Genomic DNA, 27956 nt, shown 5'->3' with positions numbered 1-27956 from the left:
TAACCCTTCCACACTCCAGAATAGAACGCAGCAGGGAGAGTGAGTTGAGAATGACTAAGTCAGCCAATCAATAGTATATGCCAAACATTCCATTTCACTTGCTCTTCATAATAAGCTCACGCAGTAGGGAGAGCAGGTGTTATTAGCTCCACGTTGCAGAAGAAGAAACTTGGATTTGGAGATTCAGAGAGCTAGATGATGCCTGAAATCACAGTGCTGTGCATTTATTTCGTGATAACCAGAAGAAAAAGGAAAGCTAATGTTGATCATATGCTTATTACCACCAGAGCAGCTGAGCACTTTACATATGCTCTCTCATGTCCTCCTCATGCAGTCCTGTGAGGTAGCGCCTCCTTTTAAAAGTGAGCAGTCTGGATATTGACATAACTAAGGGGATATTGACATGACTTGCCCAGGATCACACAGCTGGCATATAGCAGAGCCAGGATTCAAACCTCAGTTCTCCAGAATGTCAGCCAGATGCCCTTCTCGCCTCTCCTGCCTTTAAACTATCATAACTCTCTTCCCGTGAATCCAGTGGGTGTGCCGTCTCACTGACATTGCCCAGACCTCACCCCCCGTGCCCCTCTTACTCCTTTTATTTGACCCACTCCTGTTTCTTCATTATTGCTTTTATGGACACAGAATCCAGCAACACATTATTTCAAATGTCCTCCATTAGGAATGCATTTCCTGTCACTGTAATAGCACCGACCATAATGAATACATTTTGTTATCTGTGTAGATGTCACTGGTGTTTTCAATGTTCCATTCTAATTTATGTGGGTAAATGAATAAAGTATTGCCCAGGCTCCCATTACTCCAGAGAAAACGAGGGATGCCCTGTGTGTGTGCATATGTTTTTGCGTTCACGCAGCAGATAGGATGTTTGGGTCAGAATGAATTGTGCACCAGAAGTGGGAGTCAGGCCCTTTCCTGGAAGGGCACATTGGAAGTAATGTGCTGTGCACATCAGCAAACCTGCACAAGCAGGTTTCCTTAGGAATAGAAGGGCCTACTTAATGGGCACAAGTTACAGTCAGGTGTTGTTAGAAAGGCAGAGGGAAAGCCTTGCTGATTGAGGGAACCAGGTTTGGGGGTACCCCAAGATCTTCTTGCCTTCATGTGCACAGCCAGTGAGGTTGATATGCTTGGTAACAGCAAATCACCCCATCAGTCAGCCATACACGGTCACAGCCTTTTTGACTTTGAGGGTAAATAGTGAGACAGGCCAACCAGGGAGCAGAATGTGCTCAGTTTGGGGTTAGTTATGTGACCTGATCTTTACGATGAGAGTCTGTCTATGAAGTGGAGGGATGGTAACTAGTCACAGAGTCTGAAATGCCAGACTGTGGCAGAATGTAGCCCCTTCGTGCAGAGAGGCTGGGGTATTCAGCTATGCGAGAAACGGCCTCCCCTATGTTTGAAACAATATGTGGGCCGTAAGGTGCCAGACATTTAGCCTGCAGCCTGCAGGGGGTTCTTGGGGTGACATCTTTTTAGATATATCTATGACAAACATATCCTTTCCAAGACTTGGGATCTCAGCCCTTAACGGGTACCTGGAAGATAACCTGGGGGGCCCAATATTGTGAGTCCTCATTCGAAGGTTCTAGAAATTTAAAGGAGGTGATGTGGTGGTTTACAGAATGTAAGAGTATCCTAAATTTCTGTAAAATCCTACATTTTTATACCACACCTATTCCAGCTAAGTCTTTTAGATATGCAGGAGTTGCCCATTAATAAAAATTGGTTACTCAGTTTAGGATTACTGACTCAGTGATTGCAAGGCAAATTAAAGGAGTAGAGGTTGCAAACTGAATTTAGAATGGGTATGGGTGTGTGCATGTGTGCATGTGTGTTTGTACACACATTTGCAGAATGCAATCCATTAGGGGGTCTGGAAATGTTTGGTTTTGCCTTTAACAAAAAAACGGCAAGCAAGACTCTAAAATTTCGCTTGGGGGAGAGCAAAATGTCTTTCTAGGTCTCTAAGTAATCTTAAATCTCACCAGCTTTTTATTGCTGAAAATCTCTATCAAAAAACTAGGCTGTGGAATTTCAATGCCTGTCCTTCTTTGTTTCCTCTGAGTCTCTGGAGGTTTAATTTTTACATACTGCATCACCTGACTCTTCTGTCAATACCTGAAAGACAGACTTGAGAGAACTGGTTTCCCCAAATCTACCTACAGATATAAGCCCAGTTAAGACCAGTGCAATAACCTTAAAGAAGTTATTGTTCTTTTCCTTCCTTCATGCCAAAAAGCTACTAGCACTTGTCCTATACTGAAAAGCCCACTATTTTACAGGAAGTTCTGTAGAACCAAATATACTGTTTGGGGGATTAGTTAAAACGCAAATGAATCTAGCTGTGAGTTGAATCTCTGAGTCCCAAATTCTCCATTCTTGCAAATTCAAATGGCTGGAATGGCTTGCTGTATCCTCTGAAAGAAAAGCGGTAAAACAGTTAAGAGAAAAATCGTTCACCATTTCCTCAGGGCCAGTGATTTGAAGCACAGTTTACTTTTGCCCTGGGGCAGGGTTTAGTCTTGCTTCAAACCTAGAAAGCCTTTCTGAAAGGGGTGCAGAAATGAGGATGCAGATAGAAGCTGTCTCCAGCAGCAGTGGCTTCAGGTTTCCATGGACAGAGAACAGAAGAAGATGCAGTTTACCACCAGAGCAGCTTTGAGTACAGGAGATTAAAACCCACCAAGAACCTCTGGGTCTTTGTGCCCCTGTTGGGGTCAGAGTGAGGAGCAAGGGCGAGGACACAGCGTCAGCCTGATTCTCCTTCAGTTTGCTGCTCCCTGCTCGATTAAGATGGCTGGCAAGCCAGGGAACCAGCCTGAACTGCCCTCCCCAGGAGCTGCCCATGTTAAGAGAGTTCCTCTAGCAAATGGGCCTTCAGGGGACTATATAATTAGAAGCAAAGCCATTTGCATGAATTCATCCTACACATGTCTTTCCCCTCCTAAAGTGCTCGAGGTTCCTGCCATATGTGTATATAGCATAAGTTTCTAGTCTCTAAATACCTGTGCTTATAGTCTGCTCTAAGATGACTGAACAGAAAGGGAGAGGACCAGCCCCAGAGACGATATGTCTCTCTTTCTTCAGCTCAAGTTGTCTGTGCTTCCACTGCCATTCTTTTGTTATAGTTGTTCTTAGGTATGAAACAAACTCAAGATTTAAAAAAAATTTTCAACAATAAACAGCGTCTACTGAATGGGAACAAATTGATGCTAAACCTGTGTATTTTCCAAAACTGTTGATCTGAAATAAAACAGAAATTACAATAATAGCTGTCATTTATAAAGTATTTACCTTGTGCCAGATATAATATTAAGGCTTTTAATAAGGTGTCTTATTTAGTATTACATAGGTTTTATTAGACCCATTTTACAGATGAGGCTACTAAACTCAGAGAGGAAAGAGACTTTCCCAAGGTTACCTTATCTGCTTATCTCAGAACCAGTCCTTCCCTTTTAGATGGTTATTGACACCTAGAGATTGAAGAAAGACTCCATCACAGAGATTCAGTTAGCCCACTTAAGACAGATAGGTTTACTCTTCCTTTAATCAGTGGACAGGAAAGGCCACTGGGCTCTACAGACCACCCAAGCTAGTACCTAATTAATCCAGGGGTAACAACAGGTAGGTCAGAATGATACAGACTTGGCAAGGAGTCACAGCCCAATATTTTTTTTTGGTAGGAAGAATATTGGCTTTGCAAGTCAGACAAACCTGAACTCCAAACATGGTCGAGCCACTGACCTCTCTGAACCTCAGTTTCCACATCTGTAAAATGGGGAATCATAGTGTCTTCTTCACAAAGATGCAGTCCAAATTGGATGAGAGACTGTATGTTAGAACCTATTATAATACATGCTCATTGAATAGTTTTTTTTTAAATACATAGTTGCTTAAAATGTCATTTTACTCTGTATTAGCAAGTTTCCCAGGCATCCTGAAGTGTTTTGGCCCCAGCAGGAGACTGGTTGAAAGATACAATGTTCTGTAGTTTTCCTAAGGAAGCCCCATTCTTTAGAACCAATTTGCTTTTTATGGCCTGTTTTTCCCTCCAAGGCAGGAGGTGGGCTGATGCTTTCCCTTCTGCCCTCCCTATACTATGCCTCCCCAAAGTGTTCTCTCATCTCCCTCTTGTGATTTCCTTAAGTGCTTTTAATGGTTGCTTGACACTAGAAAGATATTCCCAGCAGGCACACAGTTTGTAATCCCTGCTTGTTGCTTGATGTGAACTCGTGGCTGACCTCTGGGAAAGCAGTGGGGACTAGAGGAGGGAGCCAGGCTCTGCTCCAGCAAAGCAAAGATGATGGATCCCAGAGCAACTGGCAGGCAGCTGGAGGAGTGGCTCCAAAGATTCCTCTCACACCTTTGCCACCTCTATCCAGTGTGGAAGTATAATCAGTAGAGGATTATGGGGCAGGTAAACTTCCACATTCTTAAAGAACACCAACCCAAAACAAAATGAAAGCAAAGATAATGAACACAGGGCAGCTTGAAGTACATTTCTGCAGTGTCTGTGTTATCACTGTGAGAGGCATGCAGTACCCTTAGGAGTATCCTGCCTACACTGGAGCCCACCAGCCATTATCCCACCGCCTGACCCCCACCCCAGGGCGTCTAGACTGCCTCCCACTTTTTTTAACCTTCTGATTCCGACTGTCTTCACCAAGGGGAAGGTGATTGACGTACAGGAAATGGAGGAAAAATGCAAAGCCCTTATCTTCATTTCACAAGTCTTAGACACAAAACTGCTAATCTGAGTTGTGATAAGTCGCAGTACATGCCTTTGAGGGGCTGCTCGCTATCCAGAGGAGAAAAAGGCAAGCCTCACACCACGTTAATAGCACCACAAGAGATGCCTGTGGTGGTGGGGATCAATGCCAGGGAAATGGATTTCACATTAAGTGCTTCGTGCCCAGTCTTGTGTGACTTTCTTGAACCTTTCAGGCACTTTGACCTGAACCACACAGCCAGGACCGCCTTCCAGTGCCCATCATGTTCACAGCCTCCCTCCTGAATGCTTCAGTCCTTCCCACCTTGCATTCTACTTTCTAGCCTTCCTGGACCTTCTGAAGGTTGGACTTTGTAATGAATGATCCTGTTTACGGACGTGGCTCACTGCTCCAGCTGCCACTCTGCCCCTCTAGCCTTGCCTCCGTGGCAGTTTTCATGCATATTCTCTTAATTAGGTTGCTTTTATCTCACCTGATCTCACCAGCCCTCAGGATCCTGCATTTCTACCACTCCCCCATGAACAGTATAATCGCTAAGTTCCCCTGGGCCCTACAGGCAGGACCCAGACTCTGAGAGTCTGAGGGGGAATGATGAGTAGTCTCTGTAGGCTGGAGGGTCATCACACCCTCATGAAAGACGTAGACTTGAAGGCTGGTATGATTTGAGTAGGGAAAGAGAAAGGATATCGATATTCCAGGCTGGAGCAAGAGAGGTGCTTGTTATGACTTGTTAGCAGCTGTTAAAACCGTCAGTGTGAAGGAGGAGTTTAGAAGTGGAGTTGCCACAGAGATTGAAGGATTATCTGTGGATTTCAGTGCTATTACTGTTCTTTACCAGAGGAGAGGGGAGGGAGGAGTTGGAATGAAAGAGAAAAAATAAAGCCTCTGGTATGGAGTTATGTCAGATTCATGGAGTTATTCTCCTTTCCTCCTCCAGACAAGTTTTACATTCTTGTGCTAGGCCTCATCTGAGAGTCTCATTTTGACCCCTAACAAGGTTGCCCTTTACAGCCACATGTGACCATTCATGCCATTTAAAATGAGTAAGAGTTGAGTGGCTGATCATATTGTCTTTCTTATAGACCAGTGGTTCCAGCCTTGGTCCCCACATCCAACCCCGTTTTCAGAGCCCATCCTCGTCAGTGGGCAAGAAGAGGTATCTGAGTACTCACCAGAATCCTTCATCCCACCAGGCTCTGAGCAGAAATCAGACTTAGATCATAACAACAATAACAAAATGGTAATTAATGTGAGGTAAAGGATGTGTTAACTAACCTTATTGTGGTAAACATTTCACAATATGCACATGTATCAGATCATCACATTATATACCTTAAATTACACCCTGTGATATGTCAGTGATATCTGAGTGAAGCTGGTGAAACAAAAAAGAAATCAGGCTTCAGAGAGATTGGAGAAGCACTTTGAGAAGGAATAGAGCTTTCTCTTTCTAGCTGAACATAAAACAGGTAGTTCCATAGGCTTTTCTTAAACTCTTATATACAGAATTATCATCTTCTTTTTAACTTCTTTTTTTTCCTTTTGTATAGATTTCAGCCAAGGGCCCTAAAAATAATTTTTAGGGAGGAGTGGCTTTATAGTCTAACAGCAAATGTTTTTTAATTTAAAAATAACCCCTAAAGAAATTCTCGCATCTTTTCCCCAAAGTGGTGAGCTGAAATATTTATTTTGTTGTCATTCCCCGCCCCCGCCCCCCGCCCCTACGACCCATCTCTGCTGGGCTGGGTGAGGACCCTGTGCCGTGTTTTAAGTAGTGAGCGGGGGAGTGGGTGGGAGAAGAAAAAGGTCTATGCACTTTTGTTAACTTCTCATGCTGGTGTAGAAGAGCCATCTGATATGCTTACTGTCGTGTATAAACTTTAATTCTGATTGGGACTTTGAATGTGGAGCCTGAGAGAGGATCTAATCCAGGCAAGAAGAAGGGAACCGAGCCACATGTGGGGAAAGTTGGGTACGTGCAGGCACTGTCTTGCGCACCATTTCATGACAAGAGCGGTCCCTTGATGAGCATTTACCATGTGCCATATGCTCTTACATTCATGAAAAACCTGTGAGCCATGAACCCTGTTTTACAGATGAGGAAACTGAGGCCCGGTGGAGTAAGTTTTGTCCAGGGGGACCCAGGTAATAAGTGGAAGGACTGGATTCAAACCTTGGTTTCTCTGTGCCCTTCCTGCGCCTCTCAGTCTGAAAGCCAGGGTTGAGAGTCTGGCAGCAGGGAGCCATCTAGATTGCTGGCAGATGCCCCTCGACTACGCAGGCCTAGAGGGTGACTGGGCCTTACTCGATACCAAGGGGAACATCCCCCTGGTGGCTGGTGGGGTGTTTGGATTGTCTGCTCTGGCTGAGCCCTATTACTGGGCCAGTTGAGAACAGTCGCTTTCTGGGTATTATAAATAAACCTTAATGACACCTGATTTATGTTGAGACTGAGCCATAAACAGGTTCTTCTGCAGATGCATGAAACAGGTCTGAAGTGGTAGGATTATGTCATTGGAGTGTCACAGCAGAGCTGGCTTCAGGAAAACCTAGGAGGAAGGCAGAATGTGTCTTTAATAATCTTTATCTGCTTCCCTCATTATCCTATACTTATACCCTAGTCCTGGTCCTTTAAAGAGTATTACTTCTTTTTCCCCAGCAAAACTTAACCATCCATCTTAACCCATCAGCTTCTGAGATGACAGCTGACTCACCCAGAAACTCAGGTGTGCTCAAGGGGCTTACGGTGATCCCATGGCCTACTCTTGTCTTGTAATATCTACTGATTTTTAACTCTGGAGGCTAAGCCAAAAGTGCAGTACCTTAGACTAAAGGAACGACTCTGATACGGTCTTTACACTCACTGACTTATGCAGAGATCTTTTGAATGTGACAAAGGCTGGACTGCTTTCTGCATGATGCCGTGTTGGGTGTATGTGATTTCCTCCATTGCCTAGGGCAGCCCTTTGAGTCAGAGCAGTGGGCTTTGTTCAGTCTTGTGACTGGGCAATGGCATGCAAACGGATGTAGACCTGTAGTGTTCAGTTCCTCTTTTCTCACTTTGCTTTGGCTCTCCCGCTTGGTCTATTCATGTGTTTTGGGTCATCTTCCTCTCTTCTGGCCAGACTAGTGCCCTCTCTCATCTGACAGCACTAACCTGGAGTCCAAGGAGAGCCTCTGGTAAGACTGGCTGAATGCACAGTGGATGTGATATTCATCTCTTTGGCTGTCTGCATTAAGCAGCCTTCCTCCCAGCAGGGGCAGATTCCTACAGTCCAGACCTGTTGGCTGTATTATAAGCTTTTGGAATATTGGGGGTGGAGATGGCTTCCTTAATTTCTTCTCCATTTCCTAGGGAGACTCATGACAAGAGCATTTACTGCAAGGGCAGGGATAGGACAGAGTAGTAAACAGGCAGGGAACCGGGGCTCTATCTGAATGGTTCCCTTACACAAACATCTCCTCTGCAGTTACACTCATCTCAGAGAAAATGTGCTGGCAGAGATGCCTGAGTTATTAACTTGGCACAAGAAACCTCCTTGTAGTTTCCTGTTTCCCTATTACAGGGCCCTCTCATGTCCCCAGCCTGGGCCTTAGACTCTTGGACAAGTGGGTCTGGCTTTGGCAAAGAGGGAGTCCTTGGCTCTGCTTGGGAGCAAGAGTCCGTTCACTCCAGACCCCCAGCATCATGCGCTGGCACCTGCATTCCTCTTATAGGCTGAGTCTCAGACTTGTGCTGATGATGTAGTCACATTTGAGCAGCCTGACGCCTGCCTTCCCCTGACACAGGATTTATTTTGAGTTACCACTGGGTGTTTGGTTTCCCCCCTTGACACATCTGTTTGTGCTGCCTTGGGTAGTGTCACACAGACCTCAGGCTGAACATCTTCAACATAGCCCTTATTCACATTATGGAGTGTTAGCAATGTGGTAGATGCCGTATGGAGCCCTGACACACTTCTCATCTCCTGTTCTTTCCCATCCACATCCCCCCGACCCCATCTTCTTAGGAGACACTTTAAGCATGACCCATGAAGATAAGCATTAAAAGCTGCTGATGAGATACTTCTCTCAGTGTGCCCGCTCCCACTTCAGCCTGAGTTTTCCACAGCTCTCTGCACGTGCCAGGCTGTTTCTCATCTTCAGGAGTTTTTTCAAGCTCTTCCTTCCACCTGACATGCCCTTCTTCTGGCTCTGTAGTCTTCCTGGAAGATACCAATCCATCTGTCAACATTAAGTGATAGTCTTTTCTGACTCCATAGGTGGAATTTACCACTTCATCCTTTGCTCATAGCACATAGGCTACATTCTTTGCCAGACTGTGAGCTCCTGTCTGATTCCCCTCTGCATGCCCCTCCCCGGCGTGTAGTAGGGGCTCGGCCACTGCGAGGTGAAAGAGGGGCAGCTGACTCAGGAGGAAGTAATATAACAACAGTTGAATTTTGGTGGAGTACTCATTACTTGTTAGTAAGTATGCTAAATATTTTGCATCCATTATCTCATTTAATACTTTTCAACTCTGAGCAGTAGACCCTGATAGTTTCGCCTTCCTGAGTTGCCCCCCAACACACACGCACCCACCGTTTTCTATCTCAGCATCCTGCTTTGTTTTCTTCATTGTGCTTTCCACTATCTGAAATTATTAATTTGTTTACTCCCTTATTAGTTGCCTTCTTTACTAGAAATTAAACTTCATGAGAACCAGACTTTGTCAGTCTGGCTCGCTACTGTAACGCCAGCACCTGTTGCAGTACCTAATATATTGTGAGTACTCGATAAACATTGGTTCACTGAGAGAGCGAATGAATGATTACCTGTGTCACAGGTAAGAGGCTGAGACTTAGGGAGGTTGAAATGCTTTGCTATAGTCAATGCAGCTCAGCGGGCTTGGGTGGGAATTCTGGTCCTTCCCCAAAGTGGGCGATCTTCGCATGCCGTGCTCCTCCGTCAGGCGCTCTCCTAGCAGGCAGGTCTTAGCGCTCCTAGGAGGAAGGTCTGCTTTCCTGCTGCACCCGCTTTCTTCCCTGAAGGTCAGCCTTCCCCAGCTTTCATTTCACCAGCTAAATCCCTTCTAGGCCAAGGCAGGTAGTGAGAGATGCTGTGTGCAGCCACCGGATGTGTCCTAAATGCCAGGTATATTGTTAAACACTCGAGGTAAAATGGTCAATGAGAAACAGACCCAGCCTCCGAGGAGTTCAAGTGGCAAAGACTGGCATTTACAATACAGCCACGTGTAGGCATGCTGAGTCTCTGAACCCCTGGAGGCTGCAAGGGCAAAGCAGGCATCTATCAGACCACCCTCATCACCGGTTCCCTGAAGGCAGACAAGGAGGCATTATCTCGACTTAATGCCAATTTTATTCTCTAGTTCAGTGCAGTGAAAATCGGCTGAGGCCTTGAAAGATATTTTCTATGCAACCTAATTAAATGAGTGAGACCTGGGTGCCTGTCACCTCAGGACAAATGAAATTGAAACTGATGTCTGACCCAGAGAGACTCCGTCCAGGGGATGGTGACTTGGTGGCAGTCATGCAAAAGGTTGCATGACTCTTGTTTGCTAGAGCTCACAAGAACTGAGGTGAGAATCGGAGGGAAATGGCTAACTTGCAGCCAGGTTGCTATAGGAAAGTCACAGACTGGCTGTGGTTGAAAAAACTGAAAACATCTGGTTGTACCTTTCTTTAAAAGACTATTGGGATCCCCCATAGCAGGGAGGTAGTTTTCTAGTACACGGTTTAGAGTTTGAGTCTGCCGAGGCCTTGGAAAAATCTTTAGCAATCACCAGAGGTTACCGTCTATGCTACTGGTAATGAGGCATTACCAGTAACCTAGCTGGATAAATGCAGCCAAGCTGGTTTCACAAGTCCCCTCGTAGCTGCCTTCACTCAACATTGAGTCCACCATCCATGGTTAAAAACAAGGACCAGGCCCTCTAGTTCCAGCTCTGCCAGCTGTGGAACTTGGGATGTTATTCATTTCTCTACTCCTCACTTCTTTCATCTGTAAAATAGAGTGGTAATGCTATTATACAGGGTTATTATTATGAAAACTGAATGTGAAAATGTTGGTGAAGTGATTAGTTCAGGGCCTAGTAAATAATAGTAGCATCCGTTTAGCGAGTACTTATAGGTATCATTATCTTCATTTTACAGACATGGAAACTTTAGTTTAAAGAGGCCTCTCGCTCAAGGTCATACTGCTGTTGTGTACTGGAATGAGGTTTGAAGCCATGTCTCTGATTCTTAGTTGTGTGTTCCACTATCTGTCGCTACCACCACAATAACTAACACAGCTGTCCCACTCCTGGATCTGCACCTCAGCTGATGTTTCATCCAAAGGAAGGAGAGGAGCAGTGAATAAACATCCCTTTATTTCCATCTTGGCCTCAATGAGTCTCTCCCTTCATAGACCATTAGGGTGAGGGGGCGAATGGTTGAAGTCTTGGAATCCAAGACTGCCTTGAGTCAGCTGGGTTGTAGAGGGCTGGAAGTTGCCAAACGTGCAGCTGTTTTATAAGGAAGGTGAGAACATTTCCTCATGGAGGTGAATTGGTTCTTCAAGTGTCCTTGCTTGGGAAGGGCTGGACATGAACTACTTATGCTTTGCCCTCAGTGACACAGCATTCCTTGTCCATCAAACACACACATCCTTTACCAGTAAGGCTTAGTCATTTGTAAGAGTAACCATCGTTTGTGATACAGCATTTAATCCACAGCTGGTCTCCCCAGTGGCTGTATGTGCCTGGTGATTGCAGTGAGAGCTGGAAAATCAGTGGAGCCTGGGCTTACTATATAGTAAGCTGTCCGTGAGATTCCTGGGCAGTATCTCTGAGACCAGCAAGTTGCCCACAGTTTGCCTGGGAAGACTTGGAATGTTTCTGGAACAATAATTCTTTTGGGGGCTGTTCTGATCATTCACTCAGAAAAACTGTTGAGGTTTTACTTGTGGCAGACACATTATCAGGTACTAGTGATATAGCAGGGAACAAAATAGTCAAGGACCCTTACATCTCAAAACAATTTAGATAGTGATCAGTGCTGTGAAGACAATACAATAGTCTAAAGTAATAGTGCAGGGGTAGGGTGGGTGGCTACTCTAGATTGCTTGGTCAGGGAAAGCCTCAGAGAAGGCGACATTGGAGCTGAGACCTAAGTGTTAAGGAGCCCGCATTCCAAGCTGTGAGGGGAGAGCTTTTGAAACTTAACAGCAAATGCAAAAGCCTTAAGACAGGGACAAGCTCTGCTTATTTGAGGGGCAGAGAGACAGCCAGTGTGTCTGGCAAGTGGCGTGAAATAGGTTAGAGATAGGCAGGGGCCAAATCATGTAGGGATTTGTGGGCCATGGGCTTTGTTCTAAGGATATAGGAAACCATCGAAGGATTTTTAAGTGGAGCAGTGACATAATCTGTTGCACATTTAAAAAATATTACTCTGAATGCAGTTTGAAAGCTAAACAGTAGTGAAGTAAGAATAGAAGTAGGAAAACCAGTCGGAAGTCAACTGCCGCAGTTCAAGCAAGAGATGGTGGTGGCAGTGGAGAAGAGGAATGGATAGACATAGGATAGAAGTGTGGTGGGAGTGGACGGAACTTGCTGGTGGACTCAGTGGGAGAGGGAGATGGTGCTTCTAAGGTTTTGAGCACAGTGGTTGGCACATATAAAGCACTCAATAAATTAATTATAGCTTTTGACCATTGTTATGAGCGAACGGCCTATTATCAAACACCAAGAGAACAGGCTTGAGAAGCAGTCTTGAACCCATTCACTGACAAAATGATGCCTATAGTGCATGTGTGACAGCAGGGTCAGCTCTTCTCTTTTGTTAATAAGTGAGGCTTGCAGGTATGATGGTGTTTTCAGGAACCAGAAACTCTGATTTTCAGTTAATCTCACCGCCATCAACTCCCTGTATAACTTTTAGCGTCTCTTAGCCTTGATTTCTTCATCTAACCATAAAATGTATTGAGCACTTTCTAGGTGCCCGGTACCATTCCAAGCTCGCTCTCTATATGTCCAGCACTCTCTCTATATGTCAGTCCTCATCTAATCTCCAGTAACTCTTTCAGGTAGATACTAAGTTGTCCTCCATTTCCAGGTAAGAGCACTGAACTCAAAATCCCACAGCTAGCAAATGACAAAGCTGTGACTCAAACCTAGGTGTTCCTGTCTCTTAAATGCATATTCATAACCCTCTGTGACATGAGAAGTAGGTTTTGAGAGTTGGTGTCCTTCCAATTTCTGACTTTCTACAACTTCTGGACCTCAGTTTAAGGTCACCGTGGGACTCAAAACTACTAAGAACTAATAAGGGACACTTGAAAAAAAAGCCTACTGTTCATTCAGAGATTAGAGATTAATGTCAAGAGTGTATTTATTGATTGATTTTTTCTTCTCTTTGGTAACTTCTAAGATACAGTAGCTGAGGCAACAGGAAATTTGAAGTCCAGCATTTTATTAAATCTTATGTTTAAGATTTCTGTGGAGGGAAACTGCTTGAGATTTGGTTTCCATTATTCACTTGCCAAGAAAAGATGAGGAAACTGGGTCGGGTGGAATTCCTGAAGGTGCAGGAAACAGGGAAGGTAAACCCTTGGGCTGTTTTCTGCATTTCACTCCCCTACCCCCTGGAATTGCCTGGGCCCTAATAGAGGCTTTGAGAAGGGTTCCTTTCAGCCCTCACAACAGGAGGTCGTCAGTTCTGTGAAACCCAGCAGTGGTGGGGAAGGGAAGGGAGGTTGGAGAAGACCAACAGAAAGGCAGAGAAAAGGGAAAGCTTGCAGCCCCCATGGCATTTTCCTCTTGAAGTTCAACAGGAAACCAAATAATAACATAGAAGTTATTTCAGAGAGGAGAAACAGGAGAAACACACACACACACACACACACACACACACACACACACACACACACACACACACACACACACACACACACACACTTTGAAACTGCCAGACATTGGCGAGGATGTGGGTAAATGCGCATTCTCATACCTGTATGAGTAATGATTGTAAATCAGTGCAAGTTGATTTCTGGAGGGCAATTTAACAGGGATATATCAAATGCTTTTAAAAATATTCAATACATAGCCTTTGCTTGGAGAAATATCTGACTCTAGGACTGCAGCAGAAAATAATACAAGACGAGCCTGGAGCGTTTTGTAGCGTCAGAAAGTAAAGAGGTGCTCCCCCAAAACCTCAGAACAACCCTTACATTGGTGAGGGCCTGTCAGGGGCCACAGGAGTGGACTAAAAGAGCTTCCAGAGGCCAAAGCTGAGCAGTTAGAGCAACAAAATAAATCAAGTAGCATTGGATTATAACCCAGAGTGTAAAAATAAGTATCCATGAGTCCATACTGATACAAACAAATGATCAGTAAATAAATAAATGAATAAAAGACAAATCTCATGTTCAGAAGAATTTCAAATAATTTTTGTAGATACTCTACCTTCAACCAGGGGGAGCATAACTCCTCACTCCTTAGGTGTGACTTCCTTCCAGAGAGTACAGTATGTGAAGGGGGAAAAAAGTAACTTTGCAGTGGAAAAACCTTAACAAATATTACCTGAGCCAGGTAATCAAGGTCAACATCAACAGCACTAAGTCATCAATAGTATGTGCCCTTGGTACGATGTGATGAGAATGGTGCTCTACCTCTGTGATTTTTCCTTCTCGAGGCCCGTAACCATGGCCTAATCATGAGAAAAGCATCAGACAAATCCCAAATGAGGGACATTCTACAAAAATACCTGACCAATACTCCTCAAAACTGTCAAGGTCATCAAAAACAAGAAAGTCTAAGAAACAGTCAAAGCCAAGAGGAGAATAAGGAGACCTGATGACTAAATATAATGTGGTATCTCAGGTGAAACCTGGAACAGAAAAAGGACATTAGGGAAAAATTAAGGGAATCTGAATAAAATCTAGACTTCAGTTAATACTAGCATTAATACTAGTATACCAAATTTGTTGATTCATTCTAACAAATGCACTAATGTAAGATGTTAATAATAGAGGAAACTAGATATTGGAACCCTCTGTACTATCTTTGTAATTTTTACTTTGACCCAGGAGTTTTCCCATCTGGGAATTTTTTTCTTTGGAAATAATTAAGGGTGAACCTAGAGATTCACCAACGTAAATATGTGTCACAGAGGTGTAGGTTATGGTGAAAAGGTAGAAGTAATTTGTGTCCAGTAATTAGGTATGATAAATCCATACAACTTAATCATGAACCATAATCTTACAGAAATACCTTTCTTGATAAAGGTATTCGTGATTGATAGTTGAATGAAAAAATAGATTATGAAAGAGCCTGTGAAGTATATATTTTTACATATGCATAGAAGGGGTATAGATGAATATATTTCAATGTGTTAATGTTGATTATCACCAGTGGATAACACTATGGGTTTTTTTTACTTTTTATAGAAGCAATACGTGTTTGCTACAGAAAATACAGATCAGCGAAAAACAAAAAGTTGCTTTTTGAATTAAAAGAAAAAAGACTGGAACTGATTCCATTATAAATCCAGCAGTAGCAGTAACAGAAGACTCAATCCTAAGGAAGGGAGTTCTGAGAGCACATGGGACACTGGCAGGCTAAGAAGCCTGCCTGTTACTTCTGTTCAAGTGTCTCCCTATCAAAGGGCCCTGCCTGAACAGGCCTGCTGGCGCCTTTCCATCCTCCATAGAAACGGGCCACCACCCCAAGTGGAGTGCAAGAGGGGCAGCCCCCTATAAAAACGGTAAACAGGTTGCAAGGTACATGGAGATCAAAACTTAGCACTGTGGTCAATGTGTGGACCTGCGGCCGCCCTGGAGCCCCAGACCTGTCTCACAGGTGCCTGTGTCGGTCTATAGGGGCAGAGGCAGCTGTGAGGGCTGAAAGACAAACCCAGTGTCTACTTCCTTCTCCTTCTGTAGTCATCCTACCCTTTTCTGGCATTTTTTCATCTTAAAGAAGAACTTGCAAGTACTTTCCAACTCATTACAACAACCCTTGGAAATAGATATTATCATCCCATTTTTCAGGTAAAAAATTGAACCTCAGAGATCTTAATCTTCAGTGGCTGTCACTTATTGTCTGGGTAACCAGGGGTCAGAAGATCAGGTTTATGTCTGTCTTCTTACACGAGTGCATTTTCATATCTGAGGGTTCTGGAGTCTGCATAAGCTGGAACTACCATTTACAAGCTGTGTACCTCAAAGAAGTCACGTAGCTTCTCTTGGCCTCACTACTCTGATCTGTAGGATGGAGATGATAATACTTATCCTAAAGCTACTGTTAGGGCTTAGTGAGATTGTGTATATAAATTGCTTAGCACAGTGCCTGGAACATTAAGTCGGCCGTCTGTGAACAGTGGTCATACTGAAGGAGAGAAGATTCATGAGATCAAGTATAACGTGATCTAGAGAGAGAAGAGCCCTTCTCCCTGTTTCCTGTGATTTGAGAAGGAAGGCACAACAAGGGTTGGTACCACTTTAGACTTTAAGAACCACGAATTGGGAAATCACAGGAAATCATTTGCCCATAGAGCTCACTGTACTAGGGTGTGTACTAGGTATTGATCAAATAGTACAATTCATCAACCTGGCATTTAGGCCCAGCCAGAAAAAGAGGTGAAAGAACTTGGAATGTTGAGGTCAGCCTTCAGATTGAGTTGGAGAGGAATGGGGAAAGAGGGCAGTGCATAGGAAGCAAGAGAAAAAAACAGTATAAATGAGCTCTAATTAATTAGCTCAGCAAATGTGTAAGTCAGAAAGGAGCTTCGCTTTTGTCTGGTTTGAATTTTTGTAAATTTCACTTATAAAGCGAGGTGTCCTAATTTCCCTGCTGGGGAAACTGGGTCCCGGAGTCACACAGCAAAGCCAGGACTAGAGCTGTGAAGTCCTCTGATGTTTTTCTCAGTTAACCCAGGATAAACGGGGAGGACATTTTACTTTATTTTGTACTTGTATCTCTTTTAAAGGTACACTTACATCTCTTAAAACTAATTTATATTAGTTCCACAGGCAGCAGCTAAATATGTAAGTTCTGATTCCTCATAGCACAGTAACCCCTCACTTTCAGCCCAGGCTACTGGGACAGGTGACATGGGAGACAAAAGTAGCAGCTCTGCTCTGTCTGGTGGAGGAGTGTTTCCGGGTCAGGGCGTTTGGCCCGTCCCCCAGCTAGGCCGATCACATTCTCACTGGAAGTGAGCAGCTGCAGCCTCAGATGGTGAATGGAGACTTCCCATTATTTCCTCATAAGACACCTATGTGGCGTCCTTTCTGGAGAATACTACATCTGTCTTTTTGCATCTCAACTGAATCTAGCCTTCCTTCCTTGTTGATACCTCTTAATTTCTCCATCCTCTTAAGTGAATAATCCTTTTTACATCAATAATGAATAAATAGCCAAGGACTCAGCGATATAAGTGATGCCAAATCAAATTAAGTTGTATTGTATTCTCAGGAAAAGAGACTAACTTGCGAGATCAGAGTGCCTACCCACCTCATTTATTAACTTCCTCTTATAAGTGTCCATCTCTGGGGACGGAAGCTGAAAAACGGAGCTGCCTATCTGTATGGACTGTCTTAAAGCTTGTCAGGCAGTGAAAACACTCCTTGATCTTAATCACTCTATGAGCATGTGCTTAGGGGCTGAATAGGACTGGGGCTTGGGGCGTGCCTCTAACAGTTCAATTTCACAGGCGCAACAAGACAGAAAGGGTTGCTCATGAGGCAGCGTGCCCAACTGGCAGAGGGGACGCTGCATTCTGCTGGCTGGGCTCCTTCGTCCCATTCTGTCACCCGGACCCCTACCCCTAGGGGGTGTTAAGTGTCACATCACTCTCCCGGTCATGATTTAGGAACTCTCAGTTCCTTTAGCTACACTTTTTGTTCTTATACCCCCAAAATAATTTAGAAAACATTATGTGCCTCCTTGCCCATTTTAAGTTAACTCCTGCAATTATATGTCAAGTTTAGATAGTTGAGAAGGATGTTAATTCTGACATACTGCGTAGTACGAGCTTTATATACATTTTTGTCAAAACTTCGGCACTGCAGATTTAGCATATTAAATTTCCAGGCGAGATTCACTGTGTAATCTCATTGGCAAAGATGGTTTTCATGGTCAAACCATCCAGCCAAATCAGTCTTGCTTTCTGTCAGATCCAAGTCTGATTTCATTTTGTCAATTAAAATAAACATATTAGTACACACTTCATGATAACCATCTCATTTCTGAATATGAATTCTTAGATCTGTGGGTGGACAGATAAGGGCACACAGCTTTGCCAAGAGTTTATTACCTGGATGGAATAAGGGATTATATCCTTCACTATTTCTTACCCTGTTCTCATAGGACTCCTCTTAGAAGCAAGGCATTCTAAAATTGTCCCATGGTGAGATTCGGGAGGATGAGGGGTATGCATTTCTCTTCTGAAGTAGGAGTAAGGTGACTGTAAAAAGTGAGAGTGGCTGAAGAGAGAACTTGTAGATCACAAGCACGTTCCGGGAGAGGTCAGTCTTTTGGGGGTTTTTTTTGCGGTACGCGGGCCTCTCACTGTTGTGGCCTCTCCCGTTGCGGAGCACAGGCTCCGGACGCACAGGCTCAGCGGCCATGGCTCACGGGCCCAGCCACTCTGCGGCATGTGGGATCTTCCCAGACCGGGGCACGAACCCGCGTCCCCTGCATCAGCAGGCGGATGCTCAACCACTGCACCACCAGGGAAGCCCTTAGAGAGGTCAGTTTTAACAATGAGTATGTATGGAAGGTAAGGATCTGGACATTAATTTCCTTTGAACTACCAGTGACCAAATACCTCCTGGAAAATCATTAGGTACCACAAAGGTATGTGTACCTCAGGTTTAAAACCGCTGCTTTTAGACACATTAGCACTCTCAAACTGGGTCAGTCTGTGACTGAGGCCAGTTAACTGGGCTTCGCTCAGTATGTCCTCACCGGTGTTTGGCAGGGACTGACTTTTCTAGAGACCTGTCAAGTAGAAGGGTCAGAACCATGGAACTCAGACTTTCTTTCTATTCAGTATCTGTAGGTCTGGAATTGTCATTTTAAAAACTCTCGAAGGAAGCAAAGAAGGGCTTTCCAGAAATGTAAGGACATCTGGGGATAGGAGCGCACTTGCTCTGGAATGTAACATTTCAGATGCCAGAAGAACAACAGTGAAGGAAAGTTAGGCAGGTGTTGATTCTGGGTAAGAAGAAAAGCAGGTTGAAGAAGGGAGCCAACATTTTAAAGTACTTATATTGCATAAAATACATAAAACTCTCACAATAACCTTGTAAGATATACAGTAAGTATTACCACAAGGAAACTGAGACTCAGAGAGGTTGAGCAGCTCATCCAAAGTTGCACAGCTCATTAGTGCCAGAGCGGGGATTTGAGCCTAGTTTAGTTTGGTGACTTCAAAGCCATTATATAATGCTGCTTCTCTCATGGTAAATACCTACTACAGAATGGGCTATCTATCGAACACCCTTAGTTTATTCTCAAAACAACAATAACAGAACAGACACTCAAAATTTCAATATCCTCTGAGTATCATTCCAATTATAAATGTAAGTGTGAGTGGTAGATGTTTCAGAGGAGGATGATAAGTGGGGCTGAGGTGGAAGGCTGTGTTACTTCCCTTGGAGAAAGTAGACTCCTATAGACTATTTAAGATAAAATCCTGTGAACACAGATCAGCTTATATACAGAGTGAAGAAGGGACATTCAGATGATATCTCACACTAATGATACTGTGTGACCCTCCAGGAGAGAACACACACAAGGTGAACAAAGCTGTATGCTATAGGTTCAGTTACGATTTTTTCTTCTTTATTGTGGCAAAAAATTAATTAATTTCATTAATTATGAAAATGAGTATGATTTATTTGAAGATGCTATTCTGGACAAAAATATGTCTCTCTCCCTCCCTTCCCCTTTCTATCTCTCTTTCTCTCTCCCCCTCCCTCCCTCCCTCCCTCCCCCTCCCCCCTCCCTCTGTCAGCTACTAGGCTCTGGAGTCCATGAGGGCAACTACTGTGATTTCATCTTGTTCATTGTTGTGCCTAGTGTTATGCCTAACACAGAGTAGATAGTCAAATTAACCAGTGATATGCCAGAATTCCAAGGTCTTAGGCTTTTAAACTGTGAGATGAGCTGTGTCATTCAGGCCCAAGAACAGATCTCTTTTAGGATAATAAGAAAAGATTTTGTCAGTCAGGGTTTCTGATCTTTTCCCCAAGTCAGCTCTGCACATCTTATAATAAGGGACCTGGCAACTCGAAAAGAAGTTAGTTTATTTATAATTTCATTATACTCAATTTTGTGGAGTTGTTGACCTCTTCGTGAATATGATGAAAATTATGGCCTCTCTCAGACAAGGAGCACACAGACAAAACTTTGTGTACAACTCCAGTAGGTTCATGAACCCTTTAAACTATGCATCTCAAGTTAAGAATGCTAAATAATGAACCGCAGTTTAAGGAAGGGGCACATGCTTGTGCTAGACCTCTCATATTTGAAGGAAAATCGACAAAAGCACGTTGAGCTCGCTTTGGCTATAATACCAAAGGGGAGACAATGGCACCGGTTCCAACTGGGTCTTGATTCTAGTGAGACGCTTTCGTGAAAGACCCTTTTTGTTCCCTTTGGGACAGATGCCACCAAGCACTGCTCCTTAATGACGGTCCACTGTCCAGCCCTTCCTAGCATGCACCCTTCATCCCATGATCGGACAGCAGGCAGGAAAAGGGAATGGAAATAGGGCAGAGTTGGGATAGCGAGGCTTGCTGACTTGGTTCTTTTGGCTGCTGAGTGCACGTGCCTTAATTTCACACTCCATGCCTCGAAATGTTTCGCCCTGAGCAGAAGTACTACATGTCCGTTGTCTAGGATATTTTCCTTTAAAGGCCTTCCCAGAGGGATGCAAAAAAGCACAGATTTTTATATAGACGTAGATAATCCCTTGTGAGATAAAAAACATTTCTAGGTCATAGCAGGGCGCTGATGTACACCCCAGGCCTGTCCTCTTCCCTAACTCCTGCCTCTACCAGAGGAAGGGGGATTTACCTCCCTTCCAAGCTCCCTAACTCGCCTGCTTCAGACTTTATCCAGCCGAAACTAATCCTTAAGTTTTAAGGACGCAGGCCTTACTATGTGACCGAGGATTTTACATCTCTCAGAGCTCCACTTTCTTCATTTGCCAAATGGGGATAGTAGTAATAATAATAATAGTCCCTACATCCTAGGATTATTGTGAGAACTGATAGAAAGAATGGGTGAGGAACGCTTAGCTCAGTGCCCCTGGCACACTTGATCAAGCTGGCTCTTGTTATTATTTTAAGGACAGTGGCCTCTAGAAGTGGTGGAGGAGGAGAAACTAGGCACATTTGCTGCTTTTGTCCTTCTAAGTGTCCTTGTAAGTCTTTTTCTGGCCCTGACTTTTTCTTGCCCTAGTGCTTGTATCAACAATGTTCTCTCCCAGGACCAAGCCAGGGAGGCTCTAACCCTGAGCAGCTGACGTTCTAGCCATGCTTCTGAGACTCACAACTCATTTTTTGGCCACTGAAATATTACTGACATCTAGGATGCCCTGGTCAAGTCAGTCATGACTGACCATTCTTTCAGCTCCTTCCTTCTCTCCCTTCCTGTTTTTATTTCTCACTGTCTTTTTACAACAACTATTTATTGAACACTTCTATATGCCTGGCACAGTCCTTGTGGTAGATAAACAGTAGTCGATAAAATAGACAATATTGCTATTCTTTTATGCTCTGGTGGGGGTAGAGGGGAGAGTAAATAGCAAACATGATTTATAGGACATGATAAGGGCTATGAAAGAAATAAGATGGAGATGGAGAGTAACCAGGGAGCCTGACTTAGATAGAATACCTTCTCTGAGGAGGTGACATCTAAACCCGGTGACTGTCCCTGTGGCATGAATTAAAACCTTGGCTTTATTCCAGGTGAGAAGTGCCGTTTGGTGTGCAGAGTGATGGCTTCTCTTTGCCTTTCTCTTCTAACAATAGGTGGCTTTAAGGCTTAGGGGACGTCAAACTCCTGATTTTTACCAGCAATTTATTTTGTCAAGTTAAAAAAATATTATGACCCTCACCTGCTCCTTTAAATAGCTATTCACTTACTGTGTACTAGGCACAGGCATTTTATATGTATTATTTATTCCTCCAGTAACCTAAGAAAGTAGGTTTTATTATCATCATTATCTCTGCAGTCAGATAAAGAAATCAGAACATAGAGAGGCTAAGTAGCTTGCCCCTGGCCACAGTGCCCAGCAGTGGTAGGGTTAGGGCTGGAATCCAGTGGAGTCTGACAGCAGAGCCTGTGCCTTCTGTCAGTAGACTAGGCTGCCCCCCTTCTTGTGAAGTCTTAACTCACTTGGTTCTCCTTTCCTTTGTAGTGGTGCCAGTGAAGAAGAAGACACATGAAGGCCTGCCATCCCCAGTGGAAAATCATCCCTTCCCCTTGTGTGTATGTGACGGCGTATATGTAATGGCTTCTGATTCCTGTGAAAGCTGCCCAGCAACAAACGTGCTTCCACCAGATGCCTCCCCAGATCCACAGCAGGCACATAGCTCTCCAAGGAATGACCAGTTTTACTCTTACTGACTGTGCTTCTCATTCTCTTGTCGTGATAGGTCAAGGAAAATGCCCCTTTGATCAACCAGGAGCAATTAAAGGGTCCTTCAGGTAAATCCCTCGATGGCTGCTTTGAACTTGCTCAGGAAAGCCAGCCCCTGTCATATTGTATACCCAAACAGTATCACTTCATTAAGAAGGATCTGGAATAATCTTGAAGGGCAGTCAGGATTTGTTTCCCTACCTGCTAATAAAACCACACTTTATTCATATTGAAGCATGGAATAAATGAGGGAAAAGTAGGGCCGAATCAACCCACATAGTTCGTCTCTAAAAGTCCATTTAATACATCTGTGAAAATGTGGTTTCATGAAATAATATGGACGGCTTGAAAACAGATAAAGAGTTAAAAGTTAGAAATATATAGAGATATTTTTAGTACATGAGGTTATCCAGGATTTCAGATTCATAATTCAGTGCTGTGGAAATGAAAAAAAAAAAAAAAGATTGAAGAGATAGAAAAGAAATGACTTTTTTTTTTTCCAAAACAAAAGGACCAAAGAGATCTGATTAAAAGTTGAAATCGAAATCAGTATTTCTGAACTCAAACTGCCTAAGTTTCCAAAATAGTCACTAAAGGATCTGATGGAACCTGAATTATTTGAGTGGACTCTGAGGTTTTATGGGTCTTGTCACAGCATGAAAGTCTGGAATGTGTATTACAAATGGGAATTTTCAGTGTAGATTTAGCTCCCCCTCCCCCAGCTTAGCCTAATTTGGCTTAAATGCAGTGTGGGGAGAATTCTTGGCCCTCTGTGGTGTGTTGAATCGAGCTCCATCTCCTGGCAGATATACCTTCCTTTTACTCCAGCGGGGACCCCTCTTCCCCTGGCTCTCCCCACCTCCAGGTCATCTCCCTCACGCTGGCTCTCTCCTCTTCAGTAACGTGAGCAGAGACTCACCGTGGTTGGACTCTGGTCTTTCCCCACTCCCAAAGCACATTTCCTTACGACCAAGTTTTTTACTCCTAAATAAGCAATGATGTACTAGGGAATACAAAACTGCAAACTAAAACACATGCGTCTTCTGAAACAGGAGTTTTACTTAACAAATGGTTTGGAGTCAGGGAATGACATTATTTTTAGATAAAACAAACACAATTATATTATGAAATAGAATGTTTGTATACATAAACAGTAAAGATAAAATAGGAGACTTCACAGAGAATTTTTATTAGCGAGTGGGGTGGTGTTCCCTCTCCTCTGCCTTTAGTGGTATTTTGGTGTTCGCTTCTGAGAAGTACAAGTGGAACTACATCCAAGCAGCCTTAGGGTTTCTGTTGACTCAGGACCTAGACTTCTAGTGCCTCTGAGGCAGAAACAAAGGAGCTGCACTGAGGGGAGTTCCTCTTCCTGCCTGCCTGCCTGCCTGTATACCTATCACAGAGCTTTAGGGCCAACCGATAGGTGTGTGCAGGATGGTTTTGAGGGAGAAACAATGCTTACTTACTATAGGAATCCTGTCTATATCACTGTTCAGTCCTGTGCATGCTATGAAATGATTGTTTCTTTGAGGCCAGGAAGCTACCAGGTGTATATGCTTCTGGGTTAGGATTACCCTTGCTCACTAAATATGTTGTTGGGACATTGGGGCTGAGAGTAGTTTGGGCTGTTTAAAAAAAAAAAAAAGTATTTTTCTCTCCAACTGGTGGCCAGCAAATGACTAAGACATTTTCGGTGCTTTACCTTTCTGCCCACAAAGACTGGCGATTTGGGCATACCACTAATTACAACCCCCAGCCACATCCAAAGAAACTACTCCTAAAGGAGGACCAGTGGCCATTCTTAAAAGAGTTTAAAAATCAGAATATTAAGAAGAATTTAGGATTTGGAAGCTTGTGTTGTCTTTCCCCAGGAAGTATTGTTTAATCTCCAAGTAGTAGCCTTATTTTAGCAGTGGACAGATCACTGGCTCCTCCGTACCTGATCATACGTTATTACTTTAAATCAGTATTCGGGAAACCCAGGCATTCATGCAATGGATATGAATGGAAATACAAACACATGCCAGCCTGTCTCAATAAATTATCATACTCTGTAATCCTCAAGGAAAGCACTTTTGCTTTTACTTAGAAAGGATTTCAGATTTGCTTTGTGGGCTCCTGCTGTTTTCAGCACCTGATAAAACTTTAACCAGGGAAGCATTAAACACAGCTCAGCAGCTTCTGCCCAGGCTCCTGAGTTCCTGCCGGCAGCATTTATCAGTGTAAGAACTAAGATGCTTCCTGCAGTGGCACCAGCTTCCTTAAAGCTGGAGCATGCTTCTCGGCCTTAAGCCCCAGCATGATGAGACTTCCCTCCTACCAGGTCAGTAAGAGTTGCTCACAACTGTGTCCTCACTGGCTGCAGGGTTTGCAGAAATCCCTAGGGAGAAGTCATCAAGGGAGGCAGGTAATGAATGTCTTCAGAATGAATTGGGTCCTCACAGCAATCCCTGGCTCCCTTCCAAAGGTTGGGTATCTGGAGGCTAAGAGGGGGTTTGTCCTTTGATTTGATTGTCATTAAATCCAGGACAATTCCAAGAATTGCTTGGAGTCTCTGCTCTGACAGCCTAGAAAGGGAAATGACTTAAAATATTGAGGACCAACTATGAGGACCCATTTCTCAGATGATAATACAGATTTGGAGGGCAAGAGTCACTTGCCTTGAGTTACACAGCTAGGAAGTATTGGAGCTAGGTTTTGTACCCGGCTCTTCCTAACTCTGTGTATGCCTAAAACAGAGAGAAAAAGGCTGCAGGCTCCTCCCCTGCAGTCTGACCATTCCACTCTATGGATTCTTTTTCAAAATTACATTTTATGGCTATAGTTGAGGCTCAGAAATGGCAGCAAGTTAGCCTTATTCTTCTACTTTAGCAGATACATTAAGTACATATTGCTAATTTGAGCCTGCCCCCAGGAGTTGGAGGACACCTTTCCTTTTTGGTGCTATCCCCCATAAATACAGTGTTTTTAGGCCTTCAGGAGTATGGAACTTCTCAGAAATAGTAGAAGTGAGGAGTGTTCTGCTCTCTAACTTTATTTGAAAATGTCAGCTGCTACACTGCTGCAGAAAAGGAAATCTTCATATTTTAGTAAACCTAGCCAGTCTGTGAGGATGTGGTAATTCAAAGTCCTGTGAACCTAGACTTTCCTGCTAACACCTGATGTGTACACACACACACACACACACACACACACACACACACACACACACACACACACACACACACACACACACACAGTTTAACAAGTGAGAGAAATTCAGAGCAGCCGCTGCTTCATTATCTCGCACACCACCACAGAGGTTTCTGCCAGCCCTGATTACAGGTGTCATCAGATAATGGGGCTTAGTTGCTTGCTTACAAGATGCTAACAAGAAGAGCAACTCCTTGGCAAAGGTTGTCAGCTCCTAAAGCACTGAGCCAAGGTGACAGCCCTGAGGGAAATCGCACTCCAGCCCTACTCCAAGGTGTCTAATGATATGGGAAATTTGGACACCCAGAATTTTTGGTGACCTGAGAGTCTAACCACTCTAGTCAGGCCTGAGGGCACGGCTGCAGAATTCACGACCGATAGGAGTGGCAGGGCTTAGGAAGTCCTCTCTTCCACCTAGAAAATATTCTCTTGCCAATACCTGAAATGCCACACTCAGTAGCTGTTCAACACATGCTTTTCGACAAGAAAATTAGTTGCACGTTTACGGTGTGCCTAGCACAACTGGAATTTTCTGTTTAAAAAACAAATCTATCTCATTATGAATGGACTCAGCCCGGCCCTGAGAGAAAAGAAGGCCTGCAGGCCTGCAGGGGAGACTTCAGATCTCATTAATATTGCCTTACCCAACGGTGTTTCTGAAGCCCCACCACAGCCCGTTCCAAGAGCTGTAAGGCCCATGGGGACTGCCTAGTAAAACAGTAGCATTTGGAACCAAGAACACACAAGAACACGCGCTTATTCGCGCCAGGGCAGGAAAATAAAAATAAATTAAGACACTAGTGGGTATACTGGTACAAAAAGTGCCGCAGAGCCCATGCTAGGCTTGATATGACCTTGAGGGGACAGTAGATTTATACTTAATGGGACTTAAACCTGACCAATCTTTCTACAGTGACAGGCCAGTGACAGTGACTGCGTGGATGGGGAGAACCAACGAACCCATTGTCCTCTGCCTGTTTTCCTGTGCACAGTCACATTCCCTCCTCAGTCACCTTCCTCTTTCACACTTTACATTAAACAAGGGAACACTCAGTCTTTCACGGGAATTACACATTTGAGTTAGTGTTTCAGTATATCATTTTCATACTGTAAATTATTTTGTAAGAAAGATTTACTGCTCTCCCAGGATGTTTGGACTCAGTGCCCCTGTGCATTTGGAAATCAATAAACTATTACTGGAAATACCATTTGTCTCTCAGAGTTGTGCACAAAGGACCCTGCTAGGTGTAAATATTCATGGTGATCTGCATTGTTAACTGTGATCATGCTGGAGATGATGGTGTTTTGGTTATGAGAGGTGTCATATGAGAGGTGTCAGAGAGTCATTTGCCCCTGACTTCTCTAGCATAGCTTAGGAGATCTCTGGGAGTTCCAAAAGGACAGACTTAAAGTCATTGTTATTTAAAGAAATGTTTTCTCCTCCAAGTGAAATGATCCATGCCTAGGTTAAATTTTCTGAGCAAAGTAGATTATAAAGTAAAGAATGCTTGGTCCTGAATGATGTTTTCAAATAACGTTAAAGCTTTACAATTTGGATTAGCCAGGGTGGTGGTCAAACTTTAATTTTTACCATATTTGCTAGAAAAAAACCCTTCATAGAGCAAATTACAGTTAGGCCAGCAAAATCATCTTTGGGGAACCTTAGAAGTACACATTTGATATAACTGATGAAGAGATAGAATTAAGTTCTAAATGAAGCAATTCTAGTCCAGTTTGTAATATCAGGAGCAGAGGATGCATTGAAATCAAGAGGCAAAATGTGAAAACTCAATATAGTAGATACTGTATGAATTAGAAGGTACAATTCCTACCTAAAGGCATTACAATTCAATTTTTAAAATCCATCCTTAAAACCCACCAGCAAGTGTCTGGAGGAGCTGCAGTTTATGAACCCTGCTGTAAAAAAATTTTTTAACAGATTTGTCTCCATCAAACCCCTTTCGTTAGCTAGAGGCTGTATGTGAACTTTGGAGAAATTGTTCAAGATAGGGTTCTAGAGGGAGTCAGTCACTCAAGGTCATGCGGTGAGCCACGCTGATAAAGCCAGGCCGGGAGACTCTTGTCCCCTGTAACAATCATTAGGCCCACTTCCTCCCTCCCCAGTTGCTAAGCACACTTCTGCCTGGTGGGATGGGATTGCCAAGCACTGTAGTACTTGGGAGTCTCGGTGTTTTAACAAACCACAATGTGTTTGGAGGTTTTCTTCCCTACTTCCTGGTGCCAGTGTCTCAATACCGCATCCCATTGCCTCAGCCCTTTTTCATTTCATTGTCTTTCCCTCTGAAAGCTACAACTCTTTATTTTGTTTCATTGATCTTTGCTTGGTCCAACTTACAGGTGGCCCCATTTCCTT

At 43.7% G+C, this 27956-nt stretch overlaps 1 protein-coding gene across 3 annotated transcripts in view; it reads left to right on the top strand.

Moving 5' to 3' along the window:
* The window catches only part of TRIM44 (tripartite motif containing 44), a 113660-nt gene extending 86870 nt beyond the window's left edge, over positions 1-26790 (top strand). For all 3 annotated transcript variants that reach the window (XM_067749386.1, XM_067749387.1, XM_067749389.1), the window contains one exon: positions 22169-26790. In XM_067749386.1, coding sequence (XP_067605487.1) covers positions 22169-22180 — 12 coding nt within the window. In that variant the 3' untranslated portion in view covers positions 22181-26790. The remainder of the gene's footprint in view (positions 1-22168) is intronic.
* Positions 26791-27956: the final 1166 nt, after the last annotated feature.

The sequence above is a fragment of the Pseudorca crassidens genome, chromosome 9 (genome assembly GCF_039906515.1).
Source record: "Pseudorca crassidens isolate mPseCra1 chromosome 9, mPseCra1.hap1, whole genome shotgun sequence".
Classification (NCBI taxonomy): Eukaryota; Metazoa; Chordata; class Mammalia; order Artiodactyla; family Delphinidae; genus Pseudorca; species Pseudorca crassidens.
Note: the sequence above shows the minus strand (reverse complement) of the source record. Positions and strands in the feature narration are given on the sequence as shown.